The sequence below is a fragment of the Xyrauchen texanus genome, chromosome 9, assembly GCF_025860055.1.
Source record: "Xyrauchen texanus isolate HMW12.3.18 chromosome 9, RBS_HiC_50CHRs, whole genome shotgun sequence".
NCBI lineage: Eukaryota > Metazoa > Chordata > Actinopteri > Cypriniformes > Catostomidae > Xyrauchen > Xyrauchen texanus.
In genome coordinates, this window is record NC_068284.1 from 34,146,618 (window position 1) to 34,167,097 (window position 20,480).

The 20,480-nt window shown below is 36.8% G+C and overlaps 1 protein-coding gene across 3 annotated transcripts; it reads left to right on the forward strand.

The window, feature by feature from the left end:
• The first annotated feature begins 4,072 nt into the window (after positions 1 to 4,072).
• LOC127649529 (GTP-binding protein Di-Ras1-like) lies at positions 4,073 to 20,377 on the forward strand. 3 transcript variants are annotated; one of them, XM_052134680.1, is made up of 2 exons: positions 4,073 to 4,191; positions 17,766 to 20,377. In XM_052134680.1, the coding sequence occupies exon 2, from the start codon at positions 17,801 to 17,803 to the stop codon at positions 18,395 to 18,397; it is 597 nt and encodes a 198-aa protein (XP_051990640.1). In that variant the 5' UTR covers positions 4,073 to 4,191; positions 17,766 to 17,800; the 3' UTR covers positions 18,398 to 20,377. The 3 variants fall into 3 exon arrangements, with proteins under 3 accessions (XP_051990640.1, XP_051990642.1, XP_051990641.1); XM_052134682.1 differs by having other exon boundaries at positions 4,181 to 4,195; XM_052134681.1 differs by lacking the exon at positions 4,073 to 4,191 and adding an exon at positions 8,154 to 8,286.
• Positions 20,378 to 20,480: the final 103 nt, after the last annotated feature.

The following is a 20,480-nucleotide window of genomic DNA, read 5'->3' on the forward strand; positions in this document are numbered from 1 at the left end:
AACCAAACCGCCTTGTGCTCCCTAAAGAATTATGCTTATTTCTAATCCAAAATTAGAGTCAGTGAATGTAAAACCCAGTGTATTTTTGTCAATTTTTTTAAAGTGCAAATTGTCCCTCCATTTACACGTGTCTTCAGCATATTTTGAAAATTAATTAATAATAATAATAAACTTTATTTTATATAGCACCTTTAAAAAGTAGCTTATCAAGGCACTTTACACAGTAAAAACAATCATAAGAATACAAAACATAAAGATTAATTCAATTTATAAACATGCAGATCAAAATACAATTAATAATAAATCAAAAACACAATAAAACATGCACATAAGAATACAAAACATAACAATTTAAATTAATGAAATGTATAAACATGCATAATTCTTAACCATTTCAAAATAATTTAATTTAATGACTGAATATTAAGCCAAATATTTGGATACATTACTTTAAATGGCCTATCAGCACAATTGATAAAATCTCATTCATTTGTTTAGTTACGTCACTATAATGTAACACTGGGCTAAAAAAAAGAATGTGCTTAAGTTCTTACACACCCAGTTTTCCCTTGCCACACCCAGTGTTTTGTTTCTGGCTACACCACTGGGCTATTGTGAGGTGACTAATATCCAGCCACTGTTTGGGTCTCACTGTAGAGCCAACATGCCTGACCTCCTGCTTCCTGCAAGCTATAGTCAAGCTATACACCCCAGCGTGACATTGTGATTATATTTGGTCGTCTACCACCTCTGTCTAGAGGGCGGGTCAGGGCCGGGCCACGCTAGCCTCAATCTGGGTGGTGGAGGACGAATTTCAGTTGCCTCCACGTCTGAGACCATCAATGACCATCCACGCATCATATCACATGACTTGTTGAGCGTATTACCGCTGTGTGGAGGCTTCATGCAATTCTCTGCGCCATCCATGCACAACTCACCATGTGCCCCACTGAGAGCAAGAACCACATTATGGCGACCACAAGGATGTTAACCCAACGTGATTCTACACACCCTAGCTACTGGGCCAATTGGTTGCTTAGGAGACCTGGCTGGAGTCACTCAGTACACACTGGATTCAAAATTGAATTTTTTTTTGTTTTACTTGCTGAGCTACCCAGGCCCCCTCTTGCAGTGGTTTTATATGTTGGTTTGAAATGCCTAGATCAAAAGATTTGTGAATTCTCTCCTTCAAATTAAAATTCCAATATAATCATATTTTTGCTGTAGCTGTCGGGTAAACAAGTGAACACAATAAAATCCCACTTAGCATATATTGACTGAAAGGTTGAACTGTGTACTCAGGACAACAGTATTTTTCATAGATGTCTGCTAAATGACTAAATGTAGAATGGGGCAAGTTGTCACATTTGTTTTACAGTAATATTATACATTTATACAATTCCTTAATTAATTTATTTTTGGCCCAAACAATGGTTTGATATTTTTCACTAATTGTTTTTATTTATTTCACAGTTTCTCTGTTTCATGAATTGTTTTGTGTTTTATAATGATTTAAATCTGTAAATTGAGATGAAAACCCTAAGACTATTTCAAGGAACGTAAACAACAACAAAAAGAATTAGAACGCCACAGCGCATGTCTGGCCCTGAAGCATTTCCGGTAGTGGCAACCCAGAACTGTCAAATAAAATGACTAGTACGTCCTTTTAGAGTCTAGCTAAAACAGAACAAACGAGATATTTGCAAAAACTGAAAATAAAAACTGAGGTGTCATTACCGGATCCTTTAAATAAGAGTCAGCAAATTTCTTAAAGAACCTCAAACGTTTACCTGAAGTGACTTATCCAGATGTGTTGTTGATTCTTAGCATCTACGCGACAAAGTCAATGAAGTTGTTGTAGTTTAGGTGCTCACAATTATTGTGGAGATCGAGAATATTTAATCAATGAAGCCCTTCATTAAAGCTGTCTACGTGACCTGCGAACAAGGTAAGGATTTCTTTTTTAATGATAAAAATACTTGTCTCTTTCTTCTGGATAAAAGCCTCTGCTAAATTACTAAATATAAAGGTAAATGACTCTTGCAGCTTCATTCATTATAATGGGAAGGATTGTCAATTTTAGAGCTCTACCTCTCAAACTCAGTTTGAAGTGATCTTACAGCATGACTTTCATGATTGTTATCCCTTCAAAGTGCAATTCGAAGGGAGATTTATCCTGTTTGGAACACATTCTGAGTATGCGTATATGAGGAAATGTTCAAGGAACAACCATCCCAAGACAAAAGTTGAAGATAGATGAGGAGAGATTCACCAGTCAGACTAAGAAACAAGAGTTGACGGAAGGAACTCTGCATCATTACCCACTATGACATGACAAATCTATTTAGACATTGTGACATGGAATACCACTCTTGTATCTGCCTTGTTAGCCACAGTCAAAGCTTATCCATGCTCAGTGAAAGGGTACACAACAGGTTATCTACCATGAAGTAAATCTACCATGAAGAATGGACCAAAATAACACTTGAACATAGTACAACTCTGATATTATATCTGCAAAAGGAAGCAACAAAATATTACAATTTGGACCCCCCTGTTTTGTTAATAATATTTTAAATCACATTAAAGTAGTTAATTTAGAGTTTTAGTGCCTTCCTAATATTAAAGGAATATCCCAGTCCAATAAAAGTTAAGCTCAATCGACAGCACTCATGGCGTATTGTTTATTACCACAAAACATATTTAGACTCATCCCTCCTTTGAAAAAAGCAAAAATCAAGGTTACAGTGAAGGGTACATTCTCACTTTATGTGGCTTAATGTACTAAAACAGTGATATTTGAAGACCAAACTGAGTATGCACCTTATTGATTATGCATACTATACAGAGGCAAGCAGATGAGCCCAAAATCTGAAGCTGGGCACTAACAATGGAAGTGAATGTGGCCCCATTTTTGGAAGGTTTCAAGGCAACAAAAAAAAAATAATAATACTAAAAAAATATATATATATATTAAAAGTATTATTTGAGCTGTAAAGTTGTTTTATTTTTACTGTTGTTTTTTAAATGGTTGACATCACATCGTCATTGCTATAGGATAACTTTACAAAGAAAATGTTAGCAAGCGATTTTATCACACTAAAATCATGTTAACGTATATCGTTTAGGTCTTGTAGCTATACTTTGAAACAGTGAGTATTTTAATGTTTATGAATTTGCCCCATTTGTAAGTACCCAGATTTATGCTTTTTTAAATAAAAACAGGGGCAATTCAAAATTATTTTTGTGATAATATTATGCCACAAATGCTGTCGATTGAGTTTAACGTGCATTGAACCCGGGATATTTATTTAAGAGGTTGTAGCTTTTAACTCAAAAGAATTTTGTATTGTTCAACGTTTCTGTTATTTTGTCCACCACCTCTAGACAAATGTTACAAATTTTCCACTATCTAGATGAAGCATGTGGACAAGAAGAGGGTGTGCGTGAATGAGAGCAGAGATTATTTAGCTGACATGGGTTTCTTATGTTAAAATGAATGGGAGAAATTGGAACGCTCATTTTAGAGCTCTGAGCGTCCAACGGTCAACGGATGTAGAAAGGAAGTCCCGCCTTGCAGTTAAAAGGGCCTATCGCCTTTTAGATAAAGACCACCTGTCAATCAACTGTAGAACGCGCATTAGCTATGCAATCCGGAACATTTGCGGGTTTTTTTGCGTAATATGAGGTAAAGAATCACAATTTATAATTCCAGTATTGTCAGATTGTACTGCTGATTTGAAATATGTTCTTTTATCGTAATCTTGACCAAAGGTTTAGGAGATTTTGGTCTTTCTCCATTCAAGTAGATAGGAGCTGCACTGGCATGACTGGAAATAGCCTCTCGAGAGCGTTCCAAAGATGGCCGACAGTGGACTGACTTGCTGGAGAGACTTTAATGAGAGAGAGAGAGAGAGCAGAGAGAGAGAGAGAGAGAGAGAGAGAGAGAGAGAGAGCCACGGTCAAAAGAGAGAGAGCCACATCCATAAAAATATATATATATATATAGAGAGAGAGAGAGAGAGAGAGAGAGAGAGAGAGAGAGAGAGAGAGAGAGAGAGATGCAGTTGAGATTGGACTCTATCACGCCTTCATTATTAGTCTAAAATGCTTTAGTACCTTATTAGCGCACACTGTCATTCATCCGTGCCGTCAGTCAAAGATCAGTCACTTGGGATACGTTAAGTTCAGGTAGGTAAGTCGAATCGCGCGCCGACTTATGAATTCAATTAATTAATTTAGCACTTTGCCGAATACTTATGTATGGACATATTGTGTTAACTGCGTTAGCCATAGCTGTAACGATGACATTCGCTTTAAATTATGAAGGAAAATGGAAAACATTAAATGTACAGAAAAAAACATGTTTCCGCCTCAAGCTGAGATTTAAACGTGGTTTTCGGCTTCACAGAGTCGTTGGAAAAGGGCGCGCGAGTCTTTGCTTCTTTATGAATGAAACCCGTTGCGTATGATGATATCGTGATGCTGAACTCATAGTTTACTCCTGTGTCCAGCATCACAACCGGCCCCGTGCTTTATAACGTTTAGAATACATACGTACAAACAGTATGCAGTATAGAGACCGTGGAGATAACAATTTACACACAACACGCGAGACTGCATCGAGTTTGTGCATATTCAGCCCATACATTTTCAATATTCGATAAATGTATGTATGCGATAAGCAGTAAAGCAGTAGTGGCAGAGGGTTGGTCTTCCGTTTAATGGACAATGTATGTGCATTTATGTATGTACATATACTTTTGCATCGCGAATTGTACGGAAATGTCTGGTGCGGGTTTAAAATCCATCCTTATGATATGGGGATTTTATATGACTAAAAATATAGGCTGAAAATATAGTCAAAGTGGACTAATTAGCTATTGTCTGCTTGGCTGTACAACGTGCACATTGCGAAAGAGGATCCGCGCTCTGCTGACGTCGTCCTGGGTGCATTAGTAGCTATAATAATATAAATCATCATATAGAGCCAGTGCATGACGCCTTGTGTTGTCTAGTTGCGGAAGATGATGCAGGCTGCGCTCATAATGGAATCTAATGCAGCAGTTTATACAGAGCATAATTCGCAGGCGTGCACTAGTGATAGTATTGCACCAGAGGCAATAACAGGGTACTGGGAGGGAGGTGCTGAATGGAGATTGTTCATGCAAAACTTAGTTTGTTTTATTAGTACGTTTTTATAAGTAGCAATAGGCTACAATACAGTATGAATCCGTTTGCATCTTGTTTGCAGAGTAAAACATGATATCGGAGGTATTAGGACTCTTTGGAAGATAGTATATATCTGTTTTTCTTATAAAGGGATATTCTGTGTTCAGCTCAAGTTGATTACCAAAAAAATGTATTTTGACTCATGTATTGTGCCTCCTTATGACACACTTACTGTACAATGGAAGTCAATGGGGCAAATTTTAGGATGGTTGAAAGTTAGAAATGTGAAGCTTATAATTTTTTTAAAGCACTTACATTAATTCTTCCGATAAAATGTATACAGTATTTGAGCTTTTAAATTGTTTAAATTGTTACTTTTTGCGGGATTACAGGGTTTACAGTGTTAAGCAAGTTTATCACACTAAAACCATGTTAACATGCTTATTGTTTAAGTCTTGTGGTTATACTTTTGAAACTTTTGTACTTTAATGTTTACAGATTGGCCCCATTTACTTCCATTGTATGTGCCTCACTGGAACTCAGATTTGTGAATTTCTAAAAGAAAAGGAGGCATAAGTCAAATTAAAATTTGTTGTAATCATTGTTATGCCATAAATGCTGTCGATAGATCTTTTATGAACATGGAATATTCCTTTTGGGTTTTTTGTTGTTGTCGTTTTTCACCAGGATAACAGACGTGGCTCAGATATATTGGAGATCAACACAAGTGACTGTCTAACAGTAATAATTGGTCATGAAATGGTCATAATGAATTTAATAAGCATATCATTTGAGGTTAACCGATTATGTATGTAAACTCATTGACAGTTAAACACTGTAAAAAAATCCAGTTGTTTTTACAAAACAAAAAATAATAACAATAACAAAACTGGCAGCTGTGGTTGCCAGAATGATTATGTAAAAAATACAGTAAAAATGTAAACAACTTTACAAAACAACCTGTAAATTTGACAGTTTTACAGTAAAATATTTTTTATATTAACCTTCTGAAACTGTAAAAATCAGCTTTTTACTCTATAAGGTATTGTTAATCACTGTAAAAATTACAGAAGGGCTCATGATAACATGAAGTTCATCAGTAGTGGCTCTTCCAGGAGCAATGACCAATAAACATGTAGAGACAGTGCTCAGTGTCTGTGACGAGGAGGAGGGTGGGTCAGGGCCGGGCCAAGCTGTAAGTCTGCACAGCCGGCCTCCAATCGGGCTAATCAGCCGAGTAGAGGCAGTTCGAGAGAGAGCCACACGAAGCTGCTGTGTGTGTTTGTTTCTTTTTGAGTCCCCCGGGTGGACCCCTATATAACAGAACACCCCAATGTACGTAACTGATATTTAAAATAAGAAGAAACATAACCATTTCTATAAAATGTCGCCTAATGAAATATGATGGTCATGCAGGGAATTGTGGGAATGCCCGATTTTTGTTTTTTTGTTTACTGTAATTTTAACAATAATTTACTGTAAAAAGTACATGTACTCTCTTGTTAAACACAATATACATTTTACCATAATTATACAGGAAAATCATACTTTTTACATCCAATTAAATTTTTACAAAATGTTATTGTAAAAACTACTGTTTTTTAAATATATATATAAATTACTGTATATTTTACAGTTCATACTCATTAATCAGTTAAAGTTTTTTTCTGTAGCATTTTACAGTCTTTTACAGTTAAAATTACAGACATTTTTTACAGTGTAGTACCACCCAATACCCCAACAGTTAAACTGAGCAAATTCTGGGCTAAAGGTTTGCAATGCTATTAACAAATAATCTTAAGTATAGCAGCTAATGGAGATTAGGTAAAAAGCAAAAAAACAACGTAGCCTATTTGAATGTTTATTGTGGATATTCTCAGGCAGCAAATCCCTTGTCATTTGGAAACAATAGCAATTGCTCAAGTTTTTTAATTTTTTAATTATTTGTTTGTGGAGGGCAAGCAATGGAATTGTTTTTGATTTAAAGCCTTATTTGGAATATCTAGACCTTTTTTGCTAATGTTTAGGTATTTAAGTCTCAGATATACAATAAATCAGTATTAAAGTAATGTTTCGTGTACAGAACAAGTTAAGCTCAATCGACAGCATTTGTGGCACAATGCTGATGATCACAAAAATATATTTAGAATAGTTCCTCATTTAAAAAATAAAAAGTTACAATGAAAGTCAATGGTGGCAAATCTGTAAACATTAAAATACTCACTGTTTCAATATATTGCTACAAAATATAATCAATATGCATGTTAACATGATTTGAATGTGATAAAATCACGTGCTAACCTTTTCTGTGTAAAATTCTATCCATTTTTACAACGTTTTAACCATGACAACAAAGCGCTGTAAACACTAAAACCCTAAAACAACCATAAAAACGATGATTTAAGCAACTTTACAGCTCAAAATAATACATGAGTTTTAACAGAAGAATGAATGTAGTGCTTTTATAAAATTATAAGCTTGACATTTCTGTTTTAACTCTCCTAAATTGTCCCCATTCACGTCCATTGTAAGTGCCTCACTATAACCTTGATTTTTGCATTTTTTTAAAGAAAAGGAGATACAAATCAAAATTAATTTATGAGGTAATCAACTTTATGCCACAAATGCTGTCGATTGAGCTAAACTTGTATTGAAACCGAAATATTAGTTTAAGGTTTTAAGATGCACGTTGTCTACCAGTGTGTAGACCAGTATCTGGGATGAAAAACAAATCCTCTCAAATTAAATATAAAACATTTTATCCAATTCTCTGATGATAATCCATGGTAAAACTGCAGTATTCAATTATCTGTATCTATTTCAAATATATGTTAGCCTATATTAGACCTTCATGTGCTCTATCACTCTGCTATAGCCTCATATCACATGAGCTTTGTTTTATGGTGTGGAAACATGCTGTGGAGTATTAAATCCTTTGAACTGGGTCACCAGAAGCACGTCCAGCAGAACAGACAAAGTAAAGCACAATGATTAGCTACTAAGCCCAGCCCACAAAGGAGCAATCTGTTTGAAAGACTGATCGATGAAACCCAAAGAGATAGTTCTCGCAATGCTGGCAAGGAGACAATAAAACTGCAAAACTACCTCATCATGGTAAGGTCAAATGTAACAATGATTAGCCAGATTTGTTTTTGTTAAGTTCATGTGGTTGGACTGACACATTGTGGTGTCAGATATCTCACTTGTTAGCATGCATCTGAATTACTTCATTTGTGGTTGCTGTTTGTAACTTTTAAAGTCTCTAACTGTCTTATTATTATACTTATGTAATTATTGAGATTAATGTAGTTAGCTGTTGGAATCTAGGATGCATGGTGAGATGTTTTGTTAACAAATGTGTATATCTTGATATTTGAGGTTAATTTAGCTGCCACTGTATTCATAAATTCCTTTTTAAAGACATATTTGAAAATGTATATTTAGTTATAATACATTCTCATATTTTAGATTGATAATTGGAATCTGATTGGACCCAGTTGATTTGTGTTGAGATGAGTGTTAAATTCAGTCTGGCCAGTAATTGTCTATAACTTAATTTTTTAATCAAGAGAGAGTGTTCTCGTTTCCCTGTACAGCTGATTGAGCGAGTTTGGAATAATCCAGGCAACAATTAGTGCAGAGAGATGACAGATGGTATTGGGGTATTTTTAGGCCATGTAGCTCTGCTCCCATTAGGAGTCAGAATTTGTAGCTTCTATACAGTAAGCACTGTAATACACAAACACACATTTGCATACAAACACATCTGTGGCATAGGAACACACCAGTGGTCACTGTGACAATAATAATTTCATGGTGTGTTGGAGGTTGGGCATTTTGCATTAAAATGCATAATCGTATTTCGTTACAGACACTTGTTTTTCCTAAAGAGATTTTTGCAACCTCGTCTCATACAGTAGAATCGTGTTACTACACCTACGTTTTTGCTAATTTTTTAATGTGGCTAGTTGTACGTATCACAGCACTTTCCTGGCAAAATGAACACTAGAGGTGCTACAACAACAATGACTTATTCCCTTTCACACAAATCACGAGGCAAATGGTAGATTGTTAGTTTTTAACATTTATTTTTTGCCCTGTTCCTCACAAAATCATATCTTGAAAAATTACATCTAAAATTTTGTTTTAATAGTGCATGACTTGTAAGGTGATACATTTTAATGTTGCAATGGATTAATCAAATTGAACTGATAGAGCGTTCCAATTCCCATGCAAAGTATCGGGGTACGAGTCCTAAAGATCACGCAACTTGACATTGACCAAAAGTGTCATAGAAGCACCACAAAATGTTTTGATTGCTTCAGCTATTGTATTTTCATCTCACTTTTTTTTATGCCACTTTTGGCTTAGGTTTAAGATTTAGGGCAGGGTAGGTTTTGCTGATGTAGTGCACGACAAAGCGCAAACTTATTTGAACGATAAGAAATAGATGAGAACACACTGTAAAATCTAATTAGTTGACCTGAGATTTTTCTAGCATGCTTTTTCTAAGTAAACATTCCATTTTAAGTAATGTTAACTAGTTAAAGGCAATCTGCCCTTATCTGTGATTATAATATCATTGTTTTTATTTAGATATTTAATTTGAGTATAGCACATCTTATATAGTATAAGGGAAATTATGACTAAAATCTTGGTTGGCCATATGGCACATTTGGTTCTCCTTAGTACTTCTTAGTGCACATAAATCTGCACTTTTGTAAATTACATTTGAGTAAAGCATGAATGGCTTAAATCTAACTTAAATCTCCAAAACACCTCATGGTGACACAAATTACAACTATTAACCAGCTACAACAAAATAACCATAGTCATAATAATTAACAATATATAATTTTTAAAATAACAATTATTATTTTTCTGCATAAATTCAGTTGTTTTGAACAAACATCCATCATTTTCAAGCGCAAGGCTAATGTACATTGTACTTGATAATTTTGAGTTGGTAGTATGCAAAGCCAAAGTTTAAAGAATGTATATATTTGAGTTATTATTTTATATAACTTTTGACATTTCAAGTACTGTTCAATAAGTACCATTTAAATGTTTTTTTTTTTATTAAGGACAACTTTAGGAATTAGAAAGTAACGATAACTGAATTAAAACTAGTAAGAATATATATAAAAAATTAAGCTTAAAGGTTCACTCAGTAATTCTAATCAAATACACTTTTTGTCAAATTGTGCAAATATCTCCTCACAGTCTGGTAGCTGCCGTTCTGAGGGTGGGCTGAAAGAAATCTAGTATTTGTACACCCTGGGTCTGTAAATGAGACAAAAACAAAGTGGATCAGACCGATACATACAACACTAGTCCAGCCAGTCAGCAACAAAGGGTGGTTCTTGCACGTGCACAGGATGGGGGTGGGGGCAGAGCGAGAGGGAAATTCATTAGAAGAGTGATGTCTAATGCTGGCTGATGCGATCTTTCTAAACTCAAAGGAGGACAAATGGCTGAGAATCAGACCAAAACAAAAAAGACAGATGAATATAAACTAAAAAAAGAAGGATTTTGATAAGTCGAGGGCTAGGAGCCGTGTTAACATCGGCGAGGCTTTACAGTGGTGGAGAGACCTCCGAGAGGTAAAAGGCTTGAAGACGGATGCAGAAGTTGCCCTTTTTCTTCTTGATAGGTGGGTAACATAAATTTAGCTCTGTTTCACCGAACCCATATATACTGTTCTTGTGATGTTAGATTTAGTAGCAGGTGAGTTGTGAGTGTCTGGAACTGGTGTGCTTAAACCATCTCGTCTTCTCTGCAAGTTATCTTTGCAGCAGCAACGTACAGTAGCAACAGTTTGTTAAGCCACTACAAAGCTAACGTTATTTACATTGCTTGCTGTGTTGTTTGCTTTAATCGTCTAAGTCCACACAACATTTGCAAAGGGTTTTATAGCCACGAAGATTTAAAAACACATGTTTGGTAGCAGCATCTTCGGTCACTGTGGTTTTGTATGTGTTACTGTAAAATCAAACTAAACAATTAACTCTCGCTAGTTCTAGTTGCTGTGTTTTGTGTGCTGTTTTTGTGCTGGCTTGTCTGTCGTTTATTAACGTATTAGCTTCAGCTTTGAGAAATAGACCTCCACTTCCGCGCCTTATAAGCCTGGAGCGTCTAAACCATCTCCACTGCCCGTGTCAAGCATTGACTCTCAGTCTTTGTCCGAAAGGTGAGGTCATTCCCTTGGCAATGCACATGCATGAATTTGGGGAGGGGAGGGGAGCTTCCAAAGGAGCACTGAAGGGAGGCTGTGTTTGTTTTGGCAGGTGAGCTTGAATATCAACAGTGTTTCTCAGGAATCGCTGAGTGCACCTTTATGTTGAATAAACTTTTTAATTTTTTTTACAATTTGAGATAACATTTTTACAGTATTTATTAGGGATGCACCGATTGTGAAATTCTGGGCCGATACCAATACCACTGTTTAAAATAACAATTTGGCCGATACCGATTTTTTATTTTATTTGTTTATTTTGTTTTTGCTGTTATTTAATCCCCTTTTGTGCCAGTGAAACAATGAAATCGATATGATAAGAAGAAATGAGCTGTTTTTTAAAATCTTTAGCCTTCTTACACTTATTTGAAAACAAACCACACGTGCGCATGGCATCCGTTGCCCTCTTACGTCATGCCAGAGTCGTCTCCAACCAGTGGCTGTGGGTGGTATTATAGTACATATGGTAGTATAGTATTATAGAAGGCAACTGTTGTCCAAGTCGACTGCAAATACCACCGCAAATGCCACTGCCATCGGTGAATGACATTGTATTTGCCGATAGCCGATTTCAGTCAACAATGCGAATATCGACCGATACCGATGTTTGGCTGATACATCAGTGCATCCCTAGTATTTATCAATACAGAGCAAAAATCATGCACTATTTTTTCATCCCCGTTCCTGTCCCTTTCCCTTTCTCTCTCAGTCTGCATGCATTATCCAACAATTTCATCCAAGTTTGATTTCCCAGAGCACTGACAGATGAATTGGTCCAGAAAGGTTCAGACACATGTGTGCACACAGCCCGAGGACTCATCTCAGCCCACTGCACTTGAGAACACTAATATACACATGCAAATACCTCTGAATCTCCTGTCAGCATCTTTAGAATTCAGTAGAGCAATACATATCTGATTCCCACAGAACGAGAGTTGATTGTGAGCAGAAAATACATTTTTCTACAACAGAACATTGGTATCCATGGAGATACGACAAAGAAACCACCATTTATTGTAGAGTGAAAGTCTGGGTTGACTGATAAAGAGAATCCAGCTCTTTAGAGAGTATATTATGCTGCAAAGCTTCTCACTCAGATTAGCAGACTTAGGCTAATGGACACAGCTTGATGGGCATCCTGTGGAATGAAATGCAGTGACTCACTCGAAGCATCATGTGCCAACACATTTATTAAAGTTTGTGAATAAGAGAAGCATGAGCTACTTTAAGCACATATACATTATGTTTTCCTATGCATGCCCACAATATATCTCTATGTTGCCATGTCTTTCGATGGACCTTTGTCATATCTCAGTTTTGAAACACATTGGTAAACTATAGAAGAGTAAATGGTGCTTTGGTGTAGAAAAGTAAATGGGAGATCAGTCTCACACTCACCTCACCAATGGTGGCATTTACCCTGCTATAGTTTACCTCTACATTCCAAAGCCAGAAATATGACCAGGGTCTATACAACATGGTCTCATGAAAACTCATAGATTGTGAAATTGTAAGAAAATACTCTCATCACTTACTCACCCTCATGCCATCCCAGATGTGTATTACTTTATTTTGTCTGCTGAACAGAAGATTTTTAGAATAATTTCTCAACTCTGTTGGCCCAAAAGTTTGGAGCTCCAAAAGCACATAAAGGCAGCATAAAAGTAATCCATAAGATTCCAGTGATTTAAATACATGTCTTCTGAAGTATTATTATAAGTGTGGGAAAGATACAGATCAATATTTAAGTCAATTAAATACATTTCAACTTTCACATTCTTCTTCTTTTTGGCGAATCGCATTGTTCATGCATATCTCCACATACTGGCATGGGGGAGAATTTATAGTAAAAAAGGACCTAAATATTACATGTCCGAATGAACATGTGGTTTGCAAACAGAAACGTTGTGTACCGAGTCTCCATTTCCAATTACTGTGATTGTTTAAGAGTCAGTGGCAAAGTGCCTGTGTTCTATTCAGCAAACATTACATTTAGAATCATAATGTCTAAGTGATATATTTCCCATTCACTTTGTTAAAAGCAAGGTCATTCCCAAATCCAGCAGCATCAGCACATTGCTGTGAGAGTGCCTTGGTGAACCTTGAATGAGGGACATGCATTACAATTTCCACTTGTGCCAAAGTTAATCTATAATAGAGTTTGGCTGGAATAGCGAGATGCTGTTACAGCATTAATAAGCTCTACAGCTCTTCAACTTTTCCACGAGGGACTTAAAAAGATAAGACGGCATTCTGAGGGAGATTGACATAAATCACAGCACAGAATTGATCAAAGGCTTGGTGTCCTCTGCTCACTGATTTGAAAGCACACCGGGTGTGAGAGAGAGGTGGAGAGGCACCAGGGCTTCTCTCAGATGAGAGGTTGACTGCTGTCAGGATTGCTGCACCATGCCAAGCATGTTGCTGCAATTTAAGCCCAGAGTGCAAGTACACAGTGTCAGGCTGGCTGGATGCAGCAGTTCAATCTGAGCATGGATGTGAAAATTAGAACTTCAAAAATTCAGGACAGAAAAATCATAAAAGAGATCTCTATTAGAAACTTGTTTCTAGTTTGGGTGGCTTTTTAAATTGAAACTTTTGCTTATGTGATTTTATTCCTGAGAAATACACCTTAATAATCTCACACGTGTCTTCTCTGGAGTCTTAGAAAAGATCTCTATCGTCACACAATTTGCTCAGAATGACCAAGATTTTCCAAAATGTGCAATCTAAAGATCTAAAACATTTCAAAATCTTCCAAGACCAAATTAATTGAGCAATGCTATCCACATACATTTTTATAGTTTTATCTTAATGTAAAAAAGAACTGATTCTGACTCCTTTTTTTATCTATTTGTATTTCTTATTGTGGATTTTAGGAGGACAATTTGAGATAAAGTACATCAAGCATAATTGAGAACACCATTAAGTATCCTAAGCAGTGGCGGTTCTAGCTTTTATGGCGCCCTAGGCGACTGCCTATGTCGCCCATGCCTAAATCTGCCACAAATCTTAAGCTATGAAAGAACAACCTCTGAACAATACAATTTTCCTCTGAGATAATTACAGAAGGTCATTTGTCAAATAAACATCATCTTAACTGGATAAGAATTCCTACAAATGTGTTATGTAATAAGCTCAATATTTCTGACCCATATAATGGATGTCATGTCACATACCATCACATTATTATAATATTTGATGCACGTTCCAGATTCATCTGTATTTTTGGAAGTTCTGCAGAAATCTTAAAACTTGATTGGGGTATTGATTTCTGAACTGGGTGTAAAGGCTGAACATTGTGTCCTTGCTTGTTTCTACATAATTTATACACAATTGAATGTGTGTTCTGAGTTTGTGGTTCTCTGACACTGATGGATATATCCTGTGTCTTTGGAAAATGAATTCATTGTTGGGTTTAAGCATGCTTTTAAAAGTAAAAAGATGCACCTACAAATCTGGATCCATGATAATATTGCACATGTACATAAAGTGCAAAAATTTGATTCTTAAAAGTGAAAAGTGAATTCTCAAATGGAGAGGTGTGGGCTAAAGCACATTACTATTAATGTAGGACCACCATTGTGTCCTTGAGCAAGGCACTTAACTCCGGGTTGCTCCGGGGGGATTGTCCCTGTAATTAGTGCACTGTAAGTCGCTTTGGATAAAGCGTCTGCCAAATGCATAAATGTAAATGTAAAACTGTATCTTAAAAAATGAAAACTTACAGACAGGTACTAAGTGCCTTCAAATGTATATGCTAGTGTGCTCGGGAGCTCAAAACACTATAAAATTGTTGTTTAGGTTCAAAAGCAATAAATAATGCACTGCTATAAACTACAGCAAGAGAGTGACTAAGGGCAAAGCACAGATATATCATGATAAGTTGCATTGTGATTTCATAATGGCATGATGGATGACAAGGCTCGTGACTCTTTCTCCAGAAAAGCCACTGGAGTCCTGTCAAAAGCATTTCTAATCACACTTGCCATTAGTGCCTGTAATTTTAAATAATATAAGATAAACATCTAATGAATAAATGTTATGTTAAATATATGTTGAATGTTTAAGTTGTGTTGTATTTAAATAGAGGTTACTCTGATTGTGTTTATGCTTTTTTGAGATCAAAATGCTAATATCTCTATTCTATAGAATCCAGGCAAGGTTCTTCAGTAAGGTTAAGTAGCCAGTTACAATTTACTTTGTAAGACAGAGGGAACATGCACATTAGAGGAAGCTCATATGGAGTGTTTGAAGGATGGGAATACATACAATACATTTAGCATCAGTTTTAGTTGCAATTGTAGCAAGAAAGTCAATCATCTTCCTGTAGTTCTTATTTGTGATACTCCTTATTTGTGACATGCCTGTTTTTTTGCATTATTGATTGGCTGACCAATCATTGCCCACATATAGTCTCTATTAAGGAAAGTGCATGCCACTGGGGTGTGCTTCACTGAGTGGCCTTTCCTGGCCAGCATTTCCAGGGCTGGACTTTACCACCTGAAAGTTGAGTTTGGGGACACTTTCTAGTTTTATAATTGTTCAGCAGGCTGCTGATCACCAGTTACATTGTGCCCTCTGTACATCTGCCAATGGTGGGTTTTAATATGGTTCAATATGATTGCATTGTTTTTGTTTTTCTTCAATTGAAGCATGTCAGTGTTTTTCTTTTACATTTATGCATTTGGCAGACGCTTTAATCAAAAGTGACTTACAGTGCACTTATTACAGGGACAATTCCCCTTGAGCAACTTGGAGTTAAGTGCCTTGCTCAAGGACATAACGGTGGTGGCTGTGGAGATCGAACCACCACCTTCTAATTACCAGTTATGTGCTTTAGCCCAGTACGCTACCACCACTCACCACTTTTACTAGAACATATTGCTTCAAACTTGCCAATCATTTGAAACTTTTTTTATTTATTCACTTGGATTTATTTGTTATTTGTACATTGCATGCCATTTTTTAATTTTTTGTCATTTATTCAATATATCCCCTAAAAGTACCGTGGCCTCCATTTGGGGTGTTTGCTGGATCTATTTCTGTCCTTGTTTGCTGGATCTATTTCTGTCCTGTTTGTGCTTGTGTCTTGAGCAATAGCTGCTTTGCCCTGTGTTAGGCATATGTGCTGAGTGCCAAAGGCAGGAAGGCTTGCTCTTTTTTTATATTGGTGGTGGTGTCCCCCTTATTGTGTGCCATGCTCATCACCTGAATTCATCTTTGTGTTTGTGTGTGTGCACATGTGAATGGTGTTTCTTTGGGACCCATTGAGTGCCTTGCTAGCCTGCCCATTTTGCTGGTAAGCCTCAGCCCTATATGCTTGGTAATTGTCTCTTATTGTGGTGCCTAACTGTGTTTCTTTGCCTTGTCCCCATTGCCTTGGGAGGATAGTAAAGAGCTGTTACAACATACATTTCACCCTCTCTCTGCAAAAACCAGTCTGTTTTATTTAAATGTAATTTTATCCATTTTATCCTCTTTGCATTGTATTTAATAAAAGCTGTACCTTTGTGTGACTTTACCCACGTCTCTTGCTTTTTGTGGTGGAACGGTGAAACAAACCTATGTGATCCTTTCTGGGGTTAATAGTTATCTAATTGTCTGATAAATTCCCTGGGTGAAATTCTCAGGGTGGCATAGTTAGGTATGTTTTTAAATCTATAACTTGGCATTTTTTATTTTTCCCCACTCCCCTCGCCACACAATGATGAAACATCAATAAATTTGCAGTGTTCTTTGAAAAACAGTGGAACATTTCCAACTTATCTCACAGTGAATTCAGTGACAGTACGTCAAAGGTTCTTCAGTTGAAATCAGTGTGCTCCTAGTGTCCGAAGCTGGAATTGTTTTTGAACAAATGGGCATGGGTGAGCACTAGTTTCCAGGTGAAAAGTGTTGCGGAAAAACAAGTTGTAAAGTTGTAACTGATGTAACCGAGTCAACAGGAATGCATATTTTATATTCCCTGACCCAAACCCCAACCCTAAACCTAAGAAAAGATCAACAGGTTTGAATTGATGCAGATATTTCTGATGGGAGATGACGCTTGCCAGTAACTCTGCAGAATGGGGTCGCTGTCAGGTTTGCAGAACATTTGGTAGCAACATGTTTAGGGTGATCATGTTAAACCTTTAGTATGTTGGCACCCTTAACTGTCAGGGACAGATTACTGACTCCCCTTGACACTAGTTAGGTGATCCCCCCACTCAGCAAATTTTGGGCATGGGTGGAGGGGGCCCCTTGGAGATAATTGGCTCCAGGGACTTTGCATGTCATAATCTGTCCCTGTTAACTGTACATATGAAACACCTGAAGTGCAATCCTCTAAATGTTTGTTTCTTATATTCTCTATTAGGTCAAGAAAGTGAGTGGCTCAACTGAAGGCCCAAGATGCCAGAGCAGAGCAACGACTACCGTGTGGTGGTGTTTGGAGCTGGGGGTGTGGGGAAGAGTTCGCTGGTGCTTCGTTTTGTGAAAGGCACTTTCCGAGACACATACATTCCAACAGTGGAGGACACCTACCGGCAGGTGATTAGCTGTGACAAGAGTGTCTGCACCCTGCAGATCACAGACACGACTGGTAGCCACCAGTTTCCCGCCATGCAGCGTTTGTCCATCTCCAAGGGCCACGCCTTCATCCTGGTCTACTCTATCACTAGTAAGCAGTCCCTGGAAGAATTAAAACCCATATACCAGCAGATTCTCGCTATCAAGGGCAACATGGAGAACATCCCCATCATGCTGGTGGGGAACAAGAGTGATGAGACTCAACGGGAGGTGAAGAACGATGACGGAGAAGCCCAAGCCAAAACTTGGAAATGTGCTTTCATGGAGACCTCGGCTAAGACAAACCATAATGTCACTGAGCTCTTTCAGGAGCTTCTCAATCTGGAGAAAAAGAGAAATATGAGCTTGAACATCGATGGCAAGCGTTCTGGGAAGCAAAGTAGGGCTGATAAGCTAAAGGGTAAATGCAGTGTCATGTAGACTGCTTGCTAGAGGGAGAAAGGGAAGACCGTGAGATAAAGTGGAGATGGATTGATAACATAACAAAGGAACAGAGAGAAGAATGGAGAGCAAATGAATGGAAATGTGTTATTTGACGTTTCATACACATTCCTGGAATAAGCATTTCTCTGACACCTCAGATTTCATCCTTCACCATTAGTATTGTCCTTAACAAGCACTGGCCCATTCATGTTGCCTTTTCTGTTTCTAGTACAGTGCATCGCCACCATCTTTTGCTATGTTTATATTCTACATCAAGAGATTGCTGGAAAATGCTCTGTTTTAGAAAGCAATCGGTTGCTCAGTGCAACAGCCATTTTAGAAGCCCTTTCGAGTTCATAATGCTAACATTTTAGTACCATTTTAAATGAGAGTCGGAAGAGTCAGGCTTCAAATTGCCAATGTGCTGGCCAACACTGAATCTCCATGCGCAGAACTCTATAGAAAGCTCTGAAAAGTTATTGCATTTTTATAAATGAAATATTTTGAAGTATAATTTGATTATGCTTTCAGCTACTATACCTCAAAGTATAGTACTCTCAGATCCAGTTAATACATTTTAAAATGTTTAAATCTATTCTGCATTACACATTCGGCAAAAATCAGTCAGCAGATTCCGTCTGGGCCTGCCGATGAAGTCCCAAACATATGACTCATGATTTGCATATGTAGTAACAAAAATTAGTCTGTATCTGTGAATGAAAGGCATTTGAATACACATTTATTTGTTTTTCATAACCTTTGTTTTGTACATTTGTTAAAAGGCTTTTGTGTGAGCTGAACCACCATTTTTGTGACTCATGGCATATTTGCTGATAAACACCTGATTTTCCATCATGGTGAGGAAATAGTGTCAATTTGAAATGTTATAACAATATGGGAAGTTATAAAGGTAGACAAATCACCCTTTAATTATTTGTTTCAGGTTTTGTATAAACCAACGTTTGATTGTTACCCTGATGATTACATGTTGTCTTTACTAATATCTTAAATAATGCCAGCCAATATTTAAGACAATCGTTTGTTAAACATAAACAAATTGATAGGGAAATAGGTTACTTTATTATGCTTGACAAAATGATTACCTTAGCGATTAACTTGATTTATTGTACTGACAACAAGGCAGTCCTCAAAAAATACAGACACTTCATAGTCCACGCAGTCGTCTGTAAACTAACAAGCACTCAGTCGTCATCATTGTCACATCTGGCATTCAGCCCCTCCAAATTGAGACACTAATGGCCTCCTTTATACCATAATTTGGAGTGGGTCTCATATTCTCTCTTCATTTTCTCATTTTTCTCAAGATGATCTGCTTATTTTGAAAATATGAATAAGACAATAGCAATGTGTCACTCACAAAGTCAACAGGAAATGAATGCAAATGCATTTGAAATGAATGCATTTGCAGGAGTTGTCTCTTGGTAAAAATATATTAAGAGAAAAGTGGGACTTTCCATATGCAACACAAACAAGTCTTCTCAAACTGTAACTTTATAACACAGAAAATTTGATATGGCAACCTGAAGACAGACATTTCATATTCAAACATTTCAACTGTTTTCCAGATTTAGCCATTTTCATTTACAAATTGAAAATCACTTTAAAGAATCAGACTTAACAGTTGCTGGAATCTTGCTGAATTTTGACCTAAAGAGCCCATTTAATATGTTTTCAGGTTGTGCAACTTAGCACCAAGTAAAGGCAGACAGTATTGTGTTATCCATGTTGGGCTGTTTTGCTTATAAAATACATATGGTATATATACATTTGTTTTTAAAAGGAACAGGGTACAGAAGATGCGAGTTGAAGAAAGGAGACTTTACACAACAGCACCTACAGTACATCTCAGAAAGGTTTAGTTCACCCCAAATGTTTTATTATTTCATCATTTACTCACCCTAATGCCATCCCAGATGTGTATGACTTTCTTTCTTCTGCTGAACACAAACAAAGATTGTTAGAAGAATATCTCAACTCTGTAGGGCTATGCAATGCAAGTGAATGGTGACCACAATTTTGAAGCTCCAAAAGGACATAAAGCAGCATAAATGTAATCCAT

Excerpts from the sequence above, each read along its gene's own strand:
- LOC127649529 (XM_052134680.1), top strand. The coding sequence starts at position 17,801 with ATGCCAGAGCAGAGCAACGACTACCGTGTGGTGGTGTTTGGAGCTGGG.